Source organism: Canis aureus, chromosome X, assembly GCF_053574225.1.
Source record: "Canis aureus isolate CA01 chromosome X, VMU_Caureus_v.1.0, whole genome shotgun sequence".
NCBI classification, from domain to species: Eukaryota; Metazoa; Chordata; class Mammalia; order Carnivora; family Canidae; genus Canis; species Canis aureus.
The window spans coordinates 78000172-78020806 of NC_135649.1; the positions used below are offsets into that span (position 1 = coordinate 78000172).

A 20635-nucleotide genomic window follows, 5' to 3' on the forward strand; every position below is an offset into this window, starting at 1 on the left:
CTATGTTTGATGTCCAGTCTCCTCTACCTCTGCTTTCTGCTTGACTTGCCTATCTTAGGGCTCTTCTTCAAAGTGTGTCCTCAATCTTCAAAGTGTGTGCTTACGATCTTCATGACCCCCCACCCCACTGCAATCCTGTCTACACTGCAAGACTAGAGATGCAGACCAAACTATCTGAGAGATCATAATCTTGCTCCCCTGAATCCAGTAAACAAAGATTGAGGTGGAAACTCTCCCCATTTATTTTTAAATGCAATACCAAAATATGACAGCCCACCAAAAAAAAAAAAGCAATAAACTCAGAAATGGCAAATAGATTTAATGTAGAGTGTCAACTTCAATTGATTGATAGTGGCTGCCTAGAGTGCTATTTGAGTAGGTTTCTGAGGATGCACCCTGGCTCGAAGAGAAAGACTGCTGGGATTAGGAGTATCTGAAAATACAAGTAAAAGAAATTCAAAAAGTCACCCAAGAACCACCAAAAGGGAAGGAACAAAATGCCAATAATGGAATTTTCCCACATGCTCCATATGGTCCTGCAACCTTGGCCTTTCTATAACCAGCCAGCTCTTCATCCCAACCCATGAAGCCCCAGCTATTCCAACCCAGTCTAAGTAGATACCTGAAATCTCACTTATAGGAGAAACCACAGGCACCAGAGCTGCCACTGGTGCTAGCACCAGCTCCACTGAGACCTGCGAAGAGCCCAAATGTGAGAGTGGCAGTCAGGCTAGCACTGGCACCAAAGCCACCATTGGCACTAGCACTGGCGCTAGCACTGGAGCTAGCACCACTGCTCTCTTGGGCTTTGGCTTTAGCTTCAGCTCCAGTTTGGATCCGGGCTTTGGCCCAGGGTCCAATATCAGCTTCGTCCCAGTTGCAGGGCCCAGCAGCATTCTCAGAGCCAAGCCCAATGCCCATTCGAGCTCTAATCTCTGCTCTCGCCTTGGCTTCAGCTGCAGCTTCAGCAGCGGCCTTCATATCTGCTTCCATTGCCTCTCGGTACTGAGCTGCCCATTCCTTGGGATCCTTCTTTTGTACCTGAAACAGAAACAACGACCGTCAGAAGAATCACATTCCAAGAACTGGGCACCTGGGTAGATCAGTGGTTGAGTGTCTCCTTTGGCTCGGGTTGTGATCCCTGGGTCCTGGGATCAAATCCCACATCGGGCTCCTCACGGGGAGCCTGCTTCTCCCTCCGCCTCTGTCTCTGCCTCTCCCTGTCTCTCATGAATAAATAAATAAAATCTTCTTAAAAATCCAAGAACTGAACCCCTAACTGTATGCTAGGCACCGTGCTGCATGCTCTACACAACAATAACAATATAATAAGACAACCTAACTACTAGTATTTATGTACTTAACATTCCATCCCTGCTCTGACACTTATTAGCTCTGAGACCTTAGACATGTCACCTAATCACCTCTCCGAGCCTGATTTTTCTAATCTGGCGGAGGGTAATGACATGTTAGTTGTACAAATTAAACAATTCAGATAAATGTTTGGCACATTAACAGAAGCTTCAGAATGTTCACATCTGAGTGGCGGGCTGCTCTTTACACAGCGTAACCTAGCCAGCAGCACCCCATGCTCTTAATATGCCAAGCTTGGGCAGCTATCCAATTACCTTGCAGGCAAACTTGAGGACTTTCATTTTGCTGGTCTCATAGTAGGAACGCAGGCCCCAGAAGAACTCATACTCAGGGGGATTGCTATTAGGGACTCTGGCATAGTCCAAGTACCTTGAAAAGAGAGGTTGAAAGCCTTTATGTCTAAGACAACCACAGCCCACCCATGTATGGACTGGAAAAATTCTAAATGGCAATCAACCCTACTAAGTACTTTAGCTTTTCTTCCATTATTGAGCCTTGTCCCGTTGGTCCTGTTCAGAAGCCATGTGGCGGTGCAAGGTGAGACACAAGTAGGCGCTATCTGTTCATAAGAAGGCCACAAGTTTTGTGCTCTTGTCACAATTAACCCAGATTCTTGTTGGCTCTGTTATGTTTAGAGGAGCCATTTCCTCAGGCCCCTCTGCCCTGAGCACACCCCACCAGTGGTCATGTCCATGACCTGGTGAGCCCTGAGACAGTCTACCATAGAAAATGACTAAATGGAAGAAACAGTCTACCAAGAGTAGTGTGCTTGTGCATATTCCCAACTGTGTGTGTGTGTGTGTGTGTATGTGTGTATGCTCATGAAGGTACATATTAACGTGCCTATGTGAGTACACATGTGTTCTCTAAGGATAATGGGTATGGTGGGCCCTGGCCAGAAAGTCAGGAGGGCCCCATGACCAAATGGTCCCCTTACCAGCCAGGGCCACAATCAGACTTCCACTCTCTGAGACCCAGGTCCCTCAATTGAAAATGGGGATGGGATGGCAGCACTTATTCTGCAGGGTAGTTACAAAAATGAAATGAGATGTACAAGTCAAGTCACCAGCACAGTACCTGGCTGCCTAAAGCTATCATTCTATAGCATTTCTTTATGGACGTTAATTTTTATAAAGCCCTGGTTAGCGCAGTAAAAAGAACCAAGGCATTGTGGCCAGGATCTAAATATGACTCTTCCATTTGCTACCTGTGTAACCCCCCTGAGCAAATTACTTCACTTCTCTGAACCTCAGTTTACTTACATCTACAATGCTGGTGATAATAATCCCTACCTTGAAAAATTGCTCTAAAGCATATGTGAAAGTACATGTAGGTCAGGGAATATGTCCTCCTGTTCCCTCTCACTAACTTAGGAAAAAGTGACCTACCACCTGCATGCACACTCACGAACCATAGGTTAATTACTCAGTTCTGAAACAAGCAAAACATATGGAACACACCATCATCAGACACACTTACTTCTGCTTCACAAACTCATCAGTAATAAGCTTCTTCACGTCCCCAAAAAGCGAGTGATGTATCCTGATAGCAGAGAAAGAAAAATCCATCAGTAAATCAATTAATCAATCAATCAATCAGATATGGTACTCCCCAGATGTATGCAGAGGCATTTTCAACAGGAAAAGAGGTTATGAGCATAAGAAGAAAACTCCATAGTAGCCCAAGAGATAGTGAAACAGAGGACAGAGAGTTTGGGACCATTTCCCACCCACTCAGGTCAAACCCTGGACCCTCTACCGGTACCCCCACCCATTCCACCAGACCACCAGACTGATGCAATCCTGGGACCATCCTCTCTTGCCAAATGACAATACGGACAGCAAGCACTGAGAGAGCCCAATCATACCCAGGGCGCAGCCCCAGCTTGCGCAGCACCTCCCAGATGACAGCTGCAAAGGGAGGCAAGAGGAGACAGGGACAGAAAATGAACATGTGGAATTCCAACTGTGGCCACCCATTCAGCTACATGCCCACTCACCCTCACTGGACCGATTTCCATTCATAAAGATGATGCTAAGAAGCACCATGAGGAGACCTAGCTTTGGCGAATCCTTAGTCCTAGGGAAATAACAGGGTAGAGAGAAGATTTATGTCCAGCAGCCATCTGCAAAAAACATATCAGCCAGCTCACTAGGCTACCCTCTCCCAGGTTCCTCACACATGACAGAATTCTTCCCAGTTTATGCTTCAAGCTCTATGTGACGCTGAGCAAGGCACTTAGACTCTTGAGTCTCAGTCTCCTGTTAAGTAGAATGGCAAAATCCAATGTTCCTCTGTCCCAGGTTGCCAAAAGGATAGAAGAATGCCTGTCAACCTGGAACAACCCAGGCACCCAGCCAATGTGAGTCCTTTCTCTCCCAAACCGATCCCCCTGCTCCAAGAGAATTCTAGCACAGCCCCAGTGATGCTCCTGTCCTTCAAGGATCATGATTCACCCATACCAGGAAGAACCACTCTACCAAAGCCAGTAGGAAGAGACAGGCAACAACTGGTCTGCTTTTCTGGGAAGCTTCTGGAAAAACAGAAAACCTGACAGGAGGAATATACCATTCTAGGCTTCTATACTCTTCAGTCACCATTACCATGTCAGGGCTCCAACCATGTGTGGGAATTGGAACGGGGGCTTTTTAGGTTCTGTCTTTCTGCCTCTCCAAGGGGTTGTGGGGAGAGACGACAGGGATGGAGTAGTGCCATAGACAGAAGCAGAGCCTCCCTCCCACCCCAGCCCTTTCCCAGCTTACGTTCCCAGTATGCCCGCATCAGTGGGCTCTAAGGTGCTGAGAAGAATGTACAAGTGGTCATTCTTATCAATTTCCTTCAACTGAATCCCAAATACCTACGGATGGGGAGAACAGCTTGTAAGATCACAAGTTCAGATTCCTGGGCATCCCAAAGTTCCCATGTACCTAGGTATGTGGGGGTATGTGGGGGTATGTGGGGGTATGTGGGTGTAGGTGTGAATGCGCATTCGTGTGGTGTGGGGGGAGGGGCCAGTGAGATAATGTACATAAGCCTAGGTGGATGGCACACAGCAAACAGCAAAGAAATGTACTATTGTTCTCAGCATCATCTCTGATTCTCAGGAATCTAGGGAGATAGAGAACGGGGAATGGAAGGAAGATGTAAGCATGTAAAATATATTACAGGACATCTCCAGCAGCAGACAGAAGCCAGGACTAAGTTGGGTGGCTTGGGTCCTAGCTGTGCTTTTATGAGACTTGCTATGTGACCCTGGGCTAGTTTATGCCCCTCCTTAGACCACCCCAGATATGGGAAGGCCCCTTCCTATCTATCCATCCACACAGTGATAGGGTTGAATTAGTGAGTCTGTGGTCTCTCCCCCAGAACAGACATGTATATTTGTTCAATTCAATCCTTCCCCATTGCATCCATCCCCCATGGCTGCCCCTTCACCTTCTCCAAAGAATAGCCTGCTCGTTCAATGATTTCAGGGTACACATCAGTGTATTCTTTGATGATGTCCTTCAGCATGTCTGCAAGGGGAGAGTGTTGCGAGCACCTGAGCTGAAATGAAGTCAGGTGGCCCCCAATCCAAGCTAAAGACTGTTTGCCAACTCTGTTGTGGGTGGCACAAACAGGTTCTGAAGTAATGAAAAGAGATGCTAGCACTGCCCAGTTAGAACTTTGGGAGTACAAAGGTAGGAGTGTAAGGACAAGAAATGTCCTCAGCACATGGGAAAAAGGGCCATGGAGGGCACAGCTTAGGGGATGGAGGGCTAGCAGAACTCTACCTGAGCGTTTGATGGGAATCTTCGTCTGGTCTTTAACCAAGAGGTACTTCACCAAATCGTTTGCCTGGGAAAGGGAAAAAAAGGTAGAAAGATCAAAATACGTTTGCACAAGATTTGAGAGGAAGGCAGAAAAGGTAGGCAAGGCAGTAGATAAGGCAGAGTGGAGAGGACAGGGTTCTTACCCTCCCCTGCAAAAGGGCCACATCTCGAGGTATTGGTGTTTCAGGCTCTTGGGATGACTGGAGCTTCGCAGCTCGACGGCGAGCCTTGCCCCTACGGGCCTTAGGTGACCTCAGGGAGAGCAAAGCTCTCCGGGCCCAAGCAGCCAAACGAGTCCTTGATGCCCTGCGGGCCCAAAAGGCTATGGGGCCCCTTGAAGCCCTGCGCGCCATTGAGGCCATTAGGGCCTTGGAGACCCTTCGGCCAGCTGTGGTTCCAGAAGCCTGACTCTGATCACTATTGCCATCCTCTTCGCTATTCAGATGCTTCACCTGCAGCAACAGAGAGGAAGCACAATATTGTCAAACAAAGTAGATGTTCCTTTTCCCTCATCCTCTCTCTTCTGGAAGGCCCCTCTAATCCCACCCCTGGAGTAACAGCCTGATTAGACATTGGCCATGTTGAGTCTTGGGACTGTTTTTCACTGACTTCAATGCAGAAGTTTCATCTCTCTACCAGGCTAGGAACAACCTGAGATGGGGCCTGAGAATTCTCCTCTTCCTATGTCCACCACTGGCCCTTCTTGTACCACCCTGCACAAGTCACCCCACCTCTCTAGGACTCAGCTTCCTTCTCTATAAAACTGGATTACTTTCAGGATTTAATGAAATAACCTGTATGCATGTGCCTAGCTCAAGGTCTAACACATGGTAGGTCCTATGTAAATACAAACTACATTAACATTGCAGCTAAGTATGTGTACTATCTCAGTTCTCCATGACTCTGTGAACTCTCTGCAGAGAGAAATGATATCACATTCCTCTTATTGTCCCCCTTAATCTTGATGAGCACAGGGAACTTTCTAAATGTTTGCAGAACAAATGGACTAATGAAGAGAAGTGGAAAGGGAAGACTGGTGTTTATAGACGTCTTACCTTTCTGGCTTTCTTGGCCTTGACCTTGGGCCGAGTATCCTGATTCTCCTGAGCCTGGGCAGCCGCACCATCAGGCTTAGGTTCATCTGCCAAAGCCTGAGAGGCAGGAGCCTCAGTCTCCAGGGCCTTTGTACCAGCCTTTATATCAGCCACACAGCTGACCTTTTTGGTTTCAGTGGCAGGCATTGTCACAGGCTGAGGGTCAGCACTCTGCATCTTGGTGTCAGCTGCTGGACTCTTCTTTTCAACTGTCAGAACCTGGGTATCAGTCAGCTTAGTGGTAGGGGAGGCCTGAGTGGCAGCCACCTCCTGAGCCTCTGGGGCCTTTGAGACCTCTGTGGCCTTTGAGACTCCTGCAGCATTTGAGACCTTCATGGCTTCTGAGGTCTCTAGTGCCTTTGAGGTCTTCGGTATCTCTGAGACCTCCAAATTATGGGTCACTGTCAATAGGGTCTGTATCTTCAAGCCACTGTCCTCTGAAGCTTCAGCCTGCAAGAGGAAGCAGGAAAGCTCACAGACCTTCTCCCCATTCCCAACTAGGAAAATGGCTCCAAAATTCCAGGACCTCACTTCTCTGACCTATACTAACTCCTACTTACAGTGAGCTCTGCCCACCTAGACCCAACAAGGCCTCTCCTTCCTCTGAGCAGGAAGTGATGGCAGAAGAAGGCAGGCCTGCCCTCCCTCCCTACTTCCTTCCTCCATCCTTCATTCTTCCTTCTTTCCTCCCTCCCTCACTCCCTCTACTGGTGAGGGGGGGCACCCAGGAAGGAAAGTGGGTAAAGGACAAGGATGGGAGGGGTGGTACCAAGGGAACTGAGGCAGCAACGCGCTGGAGAAGAAAAGTAGTAAGGGAGAGGACAAAATGAGGCCTTACCTGGAAGCGGGTTGGACCCGTACCTTTCTCGCTTGTGTCAGACATGTCTCAAGTTGGCCTGGCAAGAGCTGAGCCTGAGGAGAGAAGGCCTGTGTCAAAGGGCCTGAACGTCCTCTCTCCTGTTCTGCCTGGAAGCTGATCCTCACTTTCCCTAGGGCCCCAAACCCAAACCCCGCCCCCGCCCCCAATGACTCCGTTCTCGGATTCAGTAATCCAAAGCTTCTAGATCTCAATTCTCTGCAGCCGCACCCTCCCCTTCTCCAGGAAGATGTGCCAGCGCGGCAGCTCTGAGGACCCCGCCCCTTTTCCCAGTGCACCCCCCCTCCAGCCGCAGACCAACAATGCGCATGCGCGTTCGCTGCGGGGGCCCACCTCAGCCCCGCCCGCTTTCCCAGCACAAGCTCTTTCTTTGAAGTCCACCATGCACATGCGCATTCGGCAGCAGCCCGTCTCCAGGCTGGCTTTCCTCTACACGCCCCTTCCTAGCAATCCAGAGTGTGCATGCGCAATGGTCCGGACTCCGTCCACCGCCCTTTCTCAACACAAGCCCTTCTCCAGGTCCGCAGTACCATTTGGTCCCGCCCCCTCCCCAACAAGCTTTCTTCTAAAATTGTCGCAGTTTGGTGGTCCCGGCCCCTCCCCTACTCACACCCACCCCAAGTCCACACTATGGCCCTGTCCCGCCCTTTTTCACAACACGCCCCCTCCAACCAGGGGCAAAGCGCATCTTGGTTCCGCCCCTTCCTTAGTACACCCCCTCCTCAAATCTAGAATGGAGCCAGTGATTCCATTTTAGGCCCAGCCAAACCGGGTCCAGTCCCCTCCCTTCCCATCCGGATGGATCCGGTACGATCCGGTCCCTACAGCAGGTTTTCTCCAGATATGAGAGGGTGGGGCCGATCCTTATTGGGCTGTGATCCAGAGCCGGGCTGGGCCCCACAGCTCACCTCCTTCTCCTTAAGTTCCAGAGTGCGTCCACGCTCCAAGCCCCTCTAAAACTCCTAGACTGCCCTCCCTGCTCCAGGCCGGAAGTGGTCCCGCCCCTTTCCGCCTCCCTAGGGGGGCCTCTGTCGCAGCCAGTCTGCCCTTCCCCCCCGCCCCCCGCTGATCCTCATTCCTTATCACCCCCGTATTCCCTCTGCCTTGCTCCCTGCTCCCTATCACCCCTCGCATTTCCTATTTTACCCCACAGAATTCCTTATTCCTATTCCTTACATCCTATCCTGTGTTACCTTTGCACCCCCTTCCCTAGTACTCCTTAACCCTTCTCTGCATTCCCTATTTTCTTCTCTGGATTTCCACTTTCCCTCAGTATTCCCCTCTTCCTCCCAGTCGGTCACTCAACAAACCCGGTTCCCCTCCTCCCCACTAGTCTCAGATCGCCAATCCTTACCGCCTACTACCCTCAGGAGTCCTGATTGCCTACATCCTGCTCCAGGTCATCTCTCCCTCAGCTGCAGTGGTGCAGTATGGATTGCCCACCTGCCTGGCTATAGGTTCGAGGGAACTGAAATCACTGGCTGCCAGGAAACCCAAATCTCAACGCCCCTCACCTTGTCCTCCAGCAAGTCCGGGATGAGTCTGCCCTCTCTCAGTCCCTCTCGAAGTCTCAGCCTCCTGGACTAGAGCTGCAGCCAGCCCAGCCCAGCCCCTTTCCGCAGCCCCCTGCCACCCCCCTCCTTCCTTGGGGGTGGGGCAAGGGGCCCAGCTCTGGGCTGTCTGACGCCAAAGCCCATGTTTATGCCACTGTACCAGGCTCAGTCTGCAGACCTTCGAACTAAAACCACCGCCTCAAAGCGATTCATTCATTGAATGTATTTATTTTCGTATCTTTATTTTTTCTTATTACAAAGATAATCATGTGAAAATTCAAATAATGCAGAAATGTGTAACATACCAATGAAAGGCCACCCTTATCTCATTTCCCAGAAATAACCACTATTAACATTTTTATATACAGTCCTCCAGACTTTTTTCCTATTCATTACTAATTATTTGGGGTTTCTCCCCACAAATGGTATCCTACACCTACTGTTCCATGACCTGTTTTTTTTCCAGTTATATATTCTAAACAGCTTTCTATAGTGCACATTTTTCTTAACAACTTCATATTATTATCTTGTATAGATGGCCCATAATTTATTTAACCAGTCCAGGATACATGGCTATGGACATTCAGATTGTTTCTCTCTCTCTCTCTCTCTCTCTCTCCTATTACAAGCAATGCTACAAGGAATATTCTGCATCTGTATATCTGTATTGAGCTTTTTTTATTTGCAGTACTTTTTGCTGACTAAAATGCTACAAAAAGTCTTCCATTTGATAAGAAATTTGTCAACTTACTCTCAAAAGGTACATGGGAATAATGTTCCCACCAACAATGTCTCTCATATGCTTGTGTTACATATATAACAAATATTTTTCATGTTATTCATGATAACCTTTGCTATACAAAAGGATTTAATTGTTATATGATGAAATGTATCAGGTTTTCCTTTATCACGACTGGATTCTGCTTCACGCTTAAAGATGCTTTCCACACTCCTATAACAATCCCTGTTTTTTCCCAAGCACTTTTATGGCTTTGATATTTACATTTAAGTATTTGATTATTCCAAAATCTGTTTTGTAAAAGGACTCAGCTTAATTATTTTCCAAAGTCACTGTCTCTTATCCTTACACCATTTGCAAATTAATCCATCTTTTTTCCCATTGATTTGACATGACACTTTTATCACATAATAAATTTACATAAGTAATTGGGTCTATTCAAGAGAACAAAATAAGATGTATAAATAATGGAAAGTAGACAGAATTATCATTAGTTACTGAGTATATGAATGCAGACCTGGAGAACCCCAAAGCATCAACTAAAAAGTTATTAGAAACCATAATAAAATTCAGCGTAGTGGTCAGTTACAGAAATAATATTCAATACCTTTCTTACACTCAAAAGTAATTCAAATGGTCATAAGTCTAGTGCTTTATGAGGTCACCTTTTCCTTTACTATAATAAAATATCAATCCCTACATTCTATGGATAATTCTCTCTCTCTCTCTTTTACACACACACACACACACACACACACACACTTCCCACACAAGATGGGCCTCTGTTCTCCTGATTCCTCTCTTTCTCTCAATTGTTGCTTCCTCCAAGTTTTTATCAGTTTCCTAATTTCTTGTCTCCTAGATTCTCTCCCCCATCCACAAAGGCTTTATTTCACACTAGACACCGCTCCTCCTTGCCTTCCAGTTCTAGTACCCAAATTCCCATTGCTTCCAAATCATAGCTAGCCTTGAAGGCCAAGGTAAGGACTTTGGTCTTGATCTTGAGAGCACTGAGAGGTTTTTGAAGGGGTTTAGGCTTTGATACAATACAGATTTGAGTTTTAGATAGAACACCCTAGCTGCCTAATCAATAAGAAGTATAGATTAGATGTCTACCTGGAAAGAGATAACTTAGTTATCTAAGTAAGCAATGATTGTGTTTGGCCTAGAGTGGTAGCAATGGAGGTAGTGAGAAATGATTGACTTTAGAATATATTAAAGAAGTAAAAAGGGGCAAGACTTTATGAATAATTGGGTGCGAGGAAAGAGGTAAGGAAGAGGGAAGTATCAAAGGGAACTATTGGGGATCTGATTTGAGAGATCAAATGTGTCAGTGGTAACTTATTTCACTGAGATAGGGAACACTAATAGAGGGGAACTGGACAGTGATATTGAGATACCTGTGGGACATCCAAGAAGAAATATTCCATAGGTAGTTGAATATACACATCTGAAGCTCACGAAAAATGTCTGGACTGAGATAACAGATCTAGAAGTCATCAATATATAAATGGTTCTTTAATCTATGGAAAGGAAAATAGCACCTGAGAAGAATGTGCAGCCTTAGAAGAGATGAAGCCTAGGATAGAGCCCTGGAGACAAACAGTGACCATGGCATAGGTGGAGGACAAGGACCCCATGTCTCATGGATGGATATGTAGTGACCAAAGAAATAGGAATAAAAGCAGGAGAAAGTAGTGTCATAAAACCAGGGGGAAAGAATGTTTCAAAAGGAAGAAGGGGTCAATAGTGTTGAATGCTATCAAGAGGTCAAGAAAAGTCGTGAAAAAATGTCTAGAGATTATAACAATCAGGTGGTGGTCTGGTCTCTTGGAGGGGTTAATTTCACTACACACATTTGTGGCATAGATTGGTAATTGCTTACCCCAATATCCATTCTTATCTTCTTCCTTAGTAATAAAACATCTTGAATTTTAGCTGGACACAGCCTCCTGGAATAAAGGCCATGAAGACAAGGGTGAAATCCTAAGGATAGTGGAGCAGTAAACTAAAAAGAACCTGAATCTCTTAACAATCTCACGGTACCACCATACCAGCTTTGGACTGCCTACCCTCTAGATTTCTTTTGGGTGAGATAGATACATGTATGTCTTATTTAAACCATTGTTACTTGGAAGTCTATGTCATGCAGTAGTTTCATGATTGTAGTGAGTTGAGATGTGAATGGTAGGTGAGGTATACATGACAATGAGTATAGACTACTCTCTCTTTTTTTTTTAAAGATTTTATTTATTTGCTTGACAGAGAGAGAGAGAGGGAGCACAACAGGCAGAGAAAAAGAGAGAAGCAGACTCCCCGCTGAGCAGGGAGCCTGATGCAGGGCTCTATCCCAGGACCCTGAGATCAGGACCTGAGCAGAAGGCAGACTAAGCCACCCAGGCGTCTTTCTTTCTTTCTTTCTTTCTTTCTTTCTTTCTTTCTTTCTTTCTTTCTTTCTTTCTTTCTTTCTTTCTTTCTTTCTTTCAGATTTTTATTTATTTATTCATGAAAGACACAGAGAGAGGCAGAGACAAAGGCAGAGGGCCAAGCAGGCTCCCCATGGGGAGCCCTATACCTGACTCAATCCCAGGACCCCGGGATCATGACCTGAGCCAAATACATATGCTCAACCACTGAGCCACCCAGGTGCCCCTAGACTACTCTTTCAAGAAACACCTGAGCCTGATTTGAAGGTTCTCCCAAAATCTAGCTCTAACTAGTTTTTAGCCTTTTTCTTGCTGTTTTTCTGAACACTGCCTATATTCCAACCAAACACAACATTTACCATTACCAGATAAGTTCTGCTTTCTCTTGCTTAGGAGCCTTTGTTTGTACAATTTCTTCCCCATGGAATAGCTTCTGTTACATCTCTCCTCTGTTACAGTTTCCACCTTTTAAAATTCCAAAACATTTTAAGCCCAGTTACAGCCTTTGGGATGCTGAGTAACCTTAATGGAATACAGATTCAGAACCTTAGGGGATACTGGATTTAAGGGACTCAAGCAAAATCTCAGTCCAAGTCCTTCAAAGAGGCATTCCCAAAGATTTTTAAAGCCAAACTTCCCGAGTTCCCTCTCAATACCACTATCTTCCTAACATAATACCAGAGCTACCCTTATAACCTGTGGATCAGAGGACAGGAAGAAACCTTATCAGAAGAGAAAAGACAAATTCATTCATTCACAATCTTCACCCTTTGACCAGAGAGATTTTTTTTCTACCTTCTCCTTGTGAACTCTTTTGATCTTTAGCACCTACCCATAAAATCTGAAGAACCTAGGTCACTGGGTCCCAGACAAGTTTCCAGCATCCATACACTGGCAGGCAAATACCTGAGATCATATAGGTTCTACATGTCAACTAAGGACAAAGATGAAAAGCTGAGTTATCACCAGGTAGCTCTGTTCAGGAGATAAGGAAAGGCAAGCTAAACATTGCTCATGTAGAATGTTAGGGAATGAAACTGCCTAAACCTGGAACATCTAAGATTTCAAACCATTGAAGCTTAAATTGGAAGCCCAGAATATCCTTAACCACAAACCCTCTCTTAACATATTTCCCTTTCCCCAAATTATATGAAATAAGTACAAAATTTTGGAAAATTCAGAGATAAGGCTAGAAGTGGGTAGCAAAGTTTTCTCCCCAAGGATGCCTATCACTTTTTTAGTCATCTGAGTTCACACAACATAGCAATTCACTTAAAAATTGGACATTAGACCTTCCTGTTCTTCACACTTTTCCATCCATTCCCATTACTGGAAAGGCCTACTAACCATCCCTTATCCTGGGCCCCATTCCTCATTGCTATTCGGCCCTTTCTGTCCTTCAACATCTGGGAAGGGCAACTCCTCTATTTCCAATTTTCAGATTCCTATGTCCTCTCTTGTGAGCTACTGGTGGAATCTCATTTTTTCTTTCTTTTACATGCAGGGCAATTTAATTTATTTTGTAATACTCCAAGCCCAGAAAGCTATCTTTCCACGATCAAAATGACTGCATTTTTTAAACCAAAGGCAAATTTTCCATAGATGAGGAAATGAGGAAACTAGCTACCCACTTTTGGACTAACACTCTTTCCCCCTGCTCTTTGCACAGTGAGTCCTTTCTCATCACATATCTGTGAGGCAGATTCAGGCCATTCAACAGTCATGGAGCACCAACAATATTTTAAGCACCTCTATAGAGGCAGTCCTTTTCTTGAGGGGCTTTCATTTGTATTGTATGAGCATCAGCCTCATTTTTACAGAGGAAAATATTAGGAGTATAGGAGTAAGGTAACTTGCCCATGGCAAAGCAACTAACAACTAGTAAATGACAGAGAGAGGCCTTGAACCCAGGTCAGCACAATGCCAAATACCAGAAACTTCACTACTATGCTGTACTGCTTCCAATGTTTTAAGTCGGAGAATATCCTTTCCAATCCTCTTCATAAACATATATGTGGTGGTGTGTTACAATATGATTATCTTCTATGGAGATGAATCTAGCTGGATATTCACATACCCATTTTGATACTATCATAAAGTATCATAGGGTATGTAATTATTTTGTTGTCATGAGATCAACATAAAGTTTTTAGAGTTTTATTTTTATTAAAGCAATGCATGCAAGGCAACAAATCAAACAGTATAGAAGAGCATATGATCAAAACCAATAGTCTCTTGCCTCAATCCTCCCCTTCTCCATCTCACTCCCTCCAGGAAACCTTAAAAGGATTTTTGTTGTTGTTCTGCTGGTATATCCCTTTACAACTCTAGATAACACATATATAGATGTTTCTTGGTTTATAAAATTTAGGCAATATCTTATTGTCTACCCAGTATGGCAATGAGGATTTTGTTCATGTACATATACTGCCTCACTTTTCCCTCTACTTCTCTATATTTTTAAATACTGATATTCCTTTTTTTTGGTTCTTGGTTAATTTTATAACTTGAAAAAAAATATATTCAAACCTTCATTCCTTATTCCATTCATTTTTGACCAGATAATGTCATCTGCCCACTTTTTAGGACAAGGCTATTAGGGCCAATACCCTCCTGCTGCCCATTCAATGACCCACATTGTCAGTTTAATCTTTCCTTTACATTGTTCAGATTATTAACATTTACATTCTGTTCTGCTGCCACAAGCAGGTCTTTCATTTTTTGTTCCCAAGTTGGCTCTAAAACCTGAAGACCAATAAATAGCATTTACATTATCATGACTATGTAAATATTTTTCAAAATCCAGCTGGGTAGTGAGCCATGAATACACTTCCCTCTCTACATATCCAAAGACACAATCTCTGGGCCTCTCAAAGAAGAATGTTTCTACTACCAAAGTCAAAGAGAGTCTCTCTTATATTCTATCAGCTGCTTATAATTATATTTTATTTTGCTTTATAATTGGACTATGATTTTCTCAAATAGTTACACACACATAGAGTTTCTAATAGCTTTTCTCTTTTTCTTGAGTCATTTGCCTTTATCATATCCATTCATTCAACAAATATTTATTGAATGTCTCCTATGTGCCATGCACTGTTCTAGAAGCTGAGGATACAGCAGTGAAGAAGACAGACATCCTTGCTCCAGGGAGCAGATACTCTAGTGGGCAAGAGAAAATAATCAGATATAAAGTAAAATATACAACAAGTTAAAATGTGGTAAATGCTATAGAAAAAAATAAATCAGGGTAAAAGAAATTGGGAATGCCAGTGAGTGTGGGAGATTATTGTACTTTAAAATAAGTTGGTCAGAGAAAGACCCCCTGAAAAGGTAAAATGTGAGCAAAGACTTCAATGACATGAGAGAGCTAACCAAGTGGATACCTGGGGAAAGAACATTTCAAATGAAAGAACAGTCAGGGTAAAGGCCCTGAAGCAGAACTGTACCTACCTTTTTTTTTCTCCTGACATTTTTAGAGAGCATAAAGGTCAGTGTTGCTAGAGAGGTGGGAAAAGGCAGAGAAGGAAGTAATAGGATGAGGCCAGATAGGTAACAGGGCTTAATCTTACAGGGACCTGTAAGCCACAGTGGGATCCACAGGAGAAGTTTGAGTAGAAGTGGAAGAGGATCTGAATTTGGTTTTATAAGGCTCCCTCACGTTATTCGGAATGGAATATATACCGGTGCGGTGGTGTGGGGTGGTGAAAGGGAAGATTACAAAGAGAGAAGCAGGAGGACCAATGAGGAGGCTATAGTAATCCCTTGGGTTGGATTAACCATTTCCTGGGTTCATTGTTCTGGGCATCTGTTCTGGAAATCCTTCTTCAGCTTTGGAAAATTAACTTCTAATATGTTTTTAACAATTTTCCTTTCATTTTTTCTGTTCTATCTAGAACTTCTATTATTCAGATGTTGAAATTGCTGATCTCTATCTCTTAAAATATTTCTCATACCTTGTGTTTCTTCGTTGTTGTTCCCCCCCGCCCCCTATATTCTGGGTAATTTCCTCAACTTTCTTTCACAGTCCTTCTGTTGATTTTTTCTTATTTCAACAACTTATTTTTCATTTCTAAGGAGTCTTTCTTTTCTCAGATTGTTCCTATTTTGTGGCATCTAGCTCTTGTTTTATTCATGCTATATCTTCTCAAATTTTGCGGAAAATATTATTCTTTTCTGAAATTCTCTTTTGTTTCCAAAATTCCCAAATTGCTCTGGGATCAGTAGTTTTATTTATTTTAGTCTTTTTCTTTCATGCTGCAGTTTCTTTTAATTTACCTGAGGATCCTTGGTTTTCCATTCCTAGTTAAGAGATAGGACTGGTAGCTGGTTTCTCTGTTGTTGTACAAGCTCTAAATAGAGCTCTCCCCCATGAGGAAATTATGAAAGGAAACTTTGTGTGGACTTGGGAGAGGTGGCAACTGACAGGCTATGAGTGGTCCAAATATCAGAATGAGAAGGTTTTGTTCTGTCATACCAAATGCCATAGGACAAATCTGAGTGTTCTCTACATAGCTTGTAAAAATGTTATTAGAGGTTTTGCCTGAAGGTAAGTACTGGAGCTGCATGCTATCTATGTGTGTGGAAAGGGCAGGGAGATAGGGGTTCTGACTGTTGCTGATATCCCATATGCAGACCTTCAAGTAACCTTTTTCTCAGCTCTATTCCTCACTCCCGTCCTCCACTGTACCTGCAGACACAGTCCAGAACGTCTCCAGGTTCCCACATACTGACTAATGCCCATCAACTCAGCCTCTCCCCGACCTTCCTCCACCTAGGTCTCCAGAGGGATCAGGAGTTTCCCATACTTTTCATCTCAGTCCAGCCTCATCTCACTCTAGTCCTAGCAGCTAATATTTACTGAATGCTAACCTTGTTCCAAGTATTCCAAAATTACAATGTCACCTAATCTTTATTACAACTTTACTACAATTTTATGAAGTAGGTGATGTTATTATCCTTGTTTTACAGGAAGAAACTGAAGCTATAGAGTGATTAATATTGTTAAATATTAATTATTAATATTATTAGCTCAATGTTACATTGCCAGTAAGTGGCAGAACTGAGATTCAAACCCAGATGATCTGAATCCAGTAGTTCTATATTGAACCACTATGTTCTATTCTCATTTTTGCCCTAGCCTGCCTTGGCCTCTGACTATTCTGGAGATTGTATGGTTTATGTCTGTGGGACCTCTGATTAGTTATGGAGCCCTAAGTTAAGTCTCTCTTGTCTCAAAGTTAAAGTCAATGACAAAAGGGACTAGGATTGGGGCCTTACCCCACCAACCCCTCTCTCATATCTGCTACCTTTTTATGATGATCAAGGCTAAATGAACCTTTCTCTGGCCTAAGTTTCTGGGCTTCTCTGGATTTTTATAGGAAATAAAAACTCCACCTTGAGTCAACATAGCAAACAGACAGACCCAGCACTCTAGTATGTTCAGCTTTTATTCATCTACAGCTAGATGAGGGGGAAAAGGGAGGCATGGAACTGGTCCCTCTCCAGGCAAAATGCCAACCCCAGCTCTAAGACAATCCTGGATTGTATGGGCCTCAACCCCACTCTTCAGGGCAGTTCCTCTCTCAAGAGAAGGGATACCTGGAGGTGTAAAAGAGCAAGAGTTTGGGGATGGACTCAGACCCTATAGACATGAACAACAGACTTAGGCCAGAGGTGAGATCATGTCTGGGTGGAGATGCCTCATCTGTGTCAGCTTTTTGCTGACTATCTTCCTTGAAATGATATATATCAGGGACCCCCTGGCCCCACCTCATCAAGTACAAAGGTCAGTTTTGGGATGAGGGGAAAAAGATCTGGGATTTTTTAGAAAATTAGCTCTTTGGAGGGGAATAAGGGAAAGTTATTGGGTCTGTTTTCTCAGTCCTACAACTCAGAAGCTAGACCCAGAGAAGAGAGTTACTATTTGCTGAGCACATGTCAGGTGCTGCACCAGAGATTTTAGAGTTATTATTTCATTTAGTCCTCACAGTGTCCCTGTGAGCTAAGCTCTATTATTATCTCCATCACATAGAGGAGGAAACAGAGGCTCAGAGGTTGAGACATAGTTAGGAAACGGCAGAACCAAAATTTGAACCTAGGTCCCTCTGATCTCAAATGCCTTCATTTCCCACTGCCTGACACTGAGAATGAACTAGATGTATGTTATATGTGGGTAAATGGAGGGGTCATGGCTTCAGGAAAGGTGAGGAAGAAGATCAATATCTTACTTTTATGTGACCTCAGTCTCTGGGCCCAGTTAACACATTGGTAAAATGTGGATAAGAATAGTATCTAGCTCATAGGGTCAATTTGATAATTCAATAAGATTGTGGGTACCAGATGCTTATCGTGCTTTTAGCACACAATGGCACTTATCAGATGCAATTTTTTACACCTGAGCTCCTAAAGAGGAAAAAAAATGTATCACAGTGCCTTGCATAGGGTTCAATGAATGACAGCCACTCTGTTATACTCTAAAGCCTTGTTACTCAAAGTAAAATCCATGGACTAGCAGCATCAGCATCACCTGGGAGCTTTTCAGAGAAGGCAGAATCACAGGCCCCATCCCAGGCTTTCTGAATCAGAATCTGCATTTTAACAAGATCTCCAGGAGATTCATGTGCATGTTAAAGTTGTTGAAATACTTGTCCAGAGGTCCCTTATTTTGTGATCTTCTGTAAATATGGTTCTGAGGCTTGATAAAGCTCACAGAGAATTAAGCAGATTTACAAAATGGATGACAGAAATTGTTTTCCCTCTCTGGTCCTTAGTTTCTCCATCTGTATCTCAAGGCCTGTTCAGGAGGAGTTCTGGGTCCCCAAGTACTAGCATATGTAGGCCAAAGATAGAGACTACTTAACCCACCTTCCTATCTTCTCTCTCAGCTGTTGATGACAAGCTATTCCATACGTTCTACTGTGGTTTCCCACTGGGGTCACACCTTGTCATCTATGTCCCGTTCAATCACATGCTGAGGCCCATAAAGCCATCTTTGACCTGGATCTGCCTCACTTTGCTTTTATTTCCAATTTCACTATGTAAGTTTGCTTCCAAACTTATTGTTTTATTTATTTGTGCATACATTTGTTCATTCTTTTGTCCATTTTTTAGCAGAGTATAGTGACAAAGAGCATGCACTCTGAGATCAGACTTCTTGAGTTTGAATCCTGGCTTTGCCAGCTTTGGGACTCAGGACAAGTCACTTCACTTCTGAGGGTCTCATTTTACACATCTATAAAATGGGGATAAAATTAGGACCCACTTGCATGGATTAAATGAGTTTATATATGTGAAAATGTCTGCTAAAATCAGTGCCAGGGACATAAGTCCTTGATAATATTAGCTTGATTATTTTTTTAGCAATCATTTCCTGATGCTGACTATGTGACTTGCACTGTGCTGGGTACTATGGAAAGAGGAAGATAAATTACATACAGTCCCAGCTCCCAAAGAGTTCACAGTCTAATGGGGGACAGGAAAAAGGAAGCAGATAGTTTTAATAATATGCTGGGAGAAAAAAGAAGTGTGAATGTAGGATGATGGGAATGGTGAGGCCTACCAGGAGACAGTGGTTAGTTCTCTACCCCCAATCAGTCAGAGAAAGCCTTACAGAGATGACACATAAATTGAGGCTTGAAATACGAAATATTCACTAGATGAGCAAGGGGGAGGGCAGGGCTGGGGTATTTCAATGTCACTGGAGTGTAGGGCACAAGCAGGAGTAGAGAATGGTTGGAAATGAGATTGGAAATGTAATTAAAGACTAGGTAGTGGAGTGGACTGCCAATGCCAGACCAAGTACCTGGCTCTTACTTGGTGGTGTCCAAACCATCTTATCTATTTGCACACCCTCAGGAAAGACTTCATCGGATAACCTCCAAATATGTATATTTATTAACTTATAAATTATATAAATGTACTACTGAGCAACTATATTTATTATGAAGTATATGCAAAAATACAAAGAATGAGGGAAAAAACCCTATGAATGTTAGTATTCTTTCCCATTCCTTTATGATTTATCTCCGGCACCCCTGAAGCATGTGCACCTCACTTTAGAAATAACTCTGGCCCAAGGTGCCTAGGTAGCACAGTGGGTTAAACATCAGCCTCTTGATTTCTGTTCATGATCTCAGGCTCCTGAGATCAAGTGCCAGCCCTCCCCACCCCCTCACCAGTCTGCTTGAGATTATCTCTCTCCCTCTTCCTCTGCCCCTCCAGCTCATCTTCTCTCTCTCCCTCTCAAATAAATAAATAAATCTTTTTTTCTTCTTTCTTTTTAAAGAAATAACTGGCCCATAATGAGGAGACATGACAAGGTTTTAATTAAGGAGTGACAATAATGAAATGGAGGTGGACTGGAGGGGCCAGCTGGGAAACAGAGAGCTCAGCAAGGACCCTGAGGATGTTAAGGGCTGGAGCAGTGCAGTGGTGGTGGGATTAGAGACCACAAAGAGGGAGAAACAACCTGATGTATGCAAAAAGTAATACAGAGGTGCCAACCTGACTTCAGCTTGTCTGACCTGGTAGATGACAGTGCCTTCTTTGCGGTGATAAAAATGAGAGAAGGAGCAAGTCAAGGGAAGCTTAGTGGAGGCCTCATTAGCTCATATAACACCTTAGTGTGAACTAGAAAAAAGTTTTCGCATTTGGGCGAAAACTCAGATTTAGCAGTTGAGTAAGGCCAGCACAGGCAGAGTTTCAGCCTTTGCTTAGACCTCCCTCACCAGAGGGGCTCCTTGTACTGTAAACAACCTG

The 20635-nt window shown here is 44.0% G+C and overlaps 2 protein-coding genes and 1 non-coding gene across 5 annotated transcripts in view; 1 reads left to right on the forward strand and 2 right to left on the reverse strand.

The window, feature by feature from the left end:
* Positions 1-299: 299 nt before the first annotated feature.
* MAGED2 (MAGE family member D2) lies at positions 300-8815 on the reverse strand. 3 transcript variants are annotated; one of them, XM_077889789.1, is made up of 13 exons: positions 8672-8815; positions 7119-7192; positions 6242-6730; positions 5330-5638; positions 5148-5211; positions 4810-4889; positions 4137-4231; positions 3374-3453; positions 3242-3284; positions 2854-2916; positions 1629-1743; positions 623-1041; positions 300-433 (listed from the first exon to the last, which is right to left on the reverse strand). In XM_077889789.1, the coding sequence occupies exons 2-12, from the start codon at positions 7161-7163 to the stop codon at positions 631-633; spliced, it is 1794 nt and encodes a 597-aa protein (XP_077745915.1). In that variant the 5' UTR covers positions 7164-7192; positions 8672-8815; the 3' UTR covers positions 300-433; positions 623-630. The 3 variants fall into 3 exon arrangements, with proteins under 3 accessions (XP_077745915.1, XP_077745917.1, XP_077745916.1); XM_077889791.1 differs by lacking the exon at positions 8672-8815 and adding an exon at positions 8512-8585; XM_077889790.1 differs by lacking the exon at positions 8672-8815 and adding an exon at positions 8066-8196.
* Positions 1919-2050, reverse strand: LOC144309330 (small nucleolar RNA SNORA11). Its single transcript, XR_013375372.1, has one exon. It is a non-coding gene; the product is annotated as a small nucleolar RNA SNORA11 (small nucleolar RNA).
* The window catches only part of ITIH6 (inter-alpha-trypsin inhibitor heavy chain family member 6), a 34264-nt gene continuing 21015 nt past the window's right edge, over positions 7387-20635 (forward strand). Inside the window, 2 exon segments of the mRNA XM_077889891.1 lie at positions 7387-7683; positions 8491-8585. Of these exon segments, the coding sequence (XP_077746017.1) occupies positions 7387-7683; positions 8491-8585 (392 nt within the window).

Excerpts from the sequence above, each read along its gene's own strand:
- MAGED2 (XM_077889789.1), bottom strand. The coding sequence starts at position 7,163 with ATGTCTGACACAAGCGAGAAAGGTACGGGTCCAACCCGCTTCCAG. Across the intron at positions 5,639-6,241 it reads AGGCCAAGAAAGCCAGAAAG|GTGAAGCATCTGAATAGCGA; the intron begins GTAAGACGTCTA and ends CTGTTGCTGCAG. Across the intron at positions 3,454-4,136 it reads GATGCGGGCATACTGGGAAC|GACTAAGGATTCGCCAAAGC; the intron begins GTAAGCTGGGAA and ends TTATTTCCCTAG.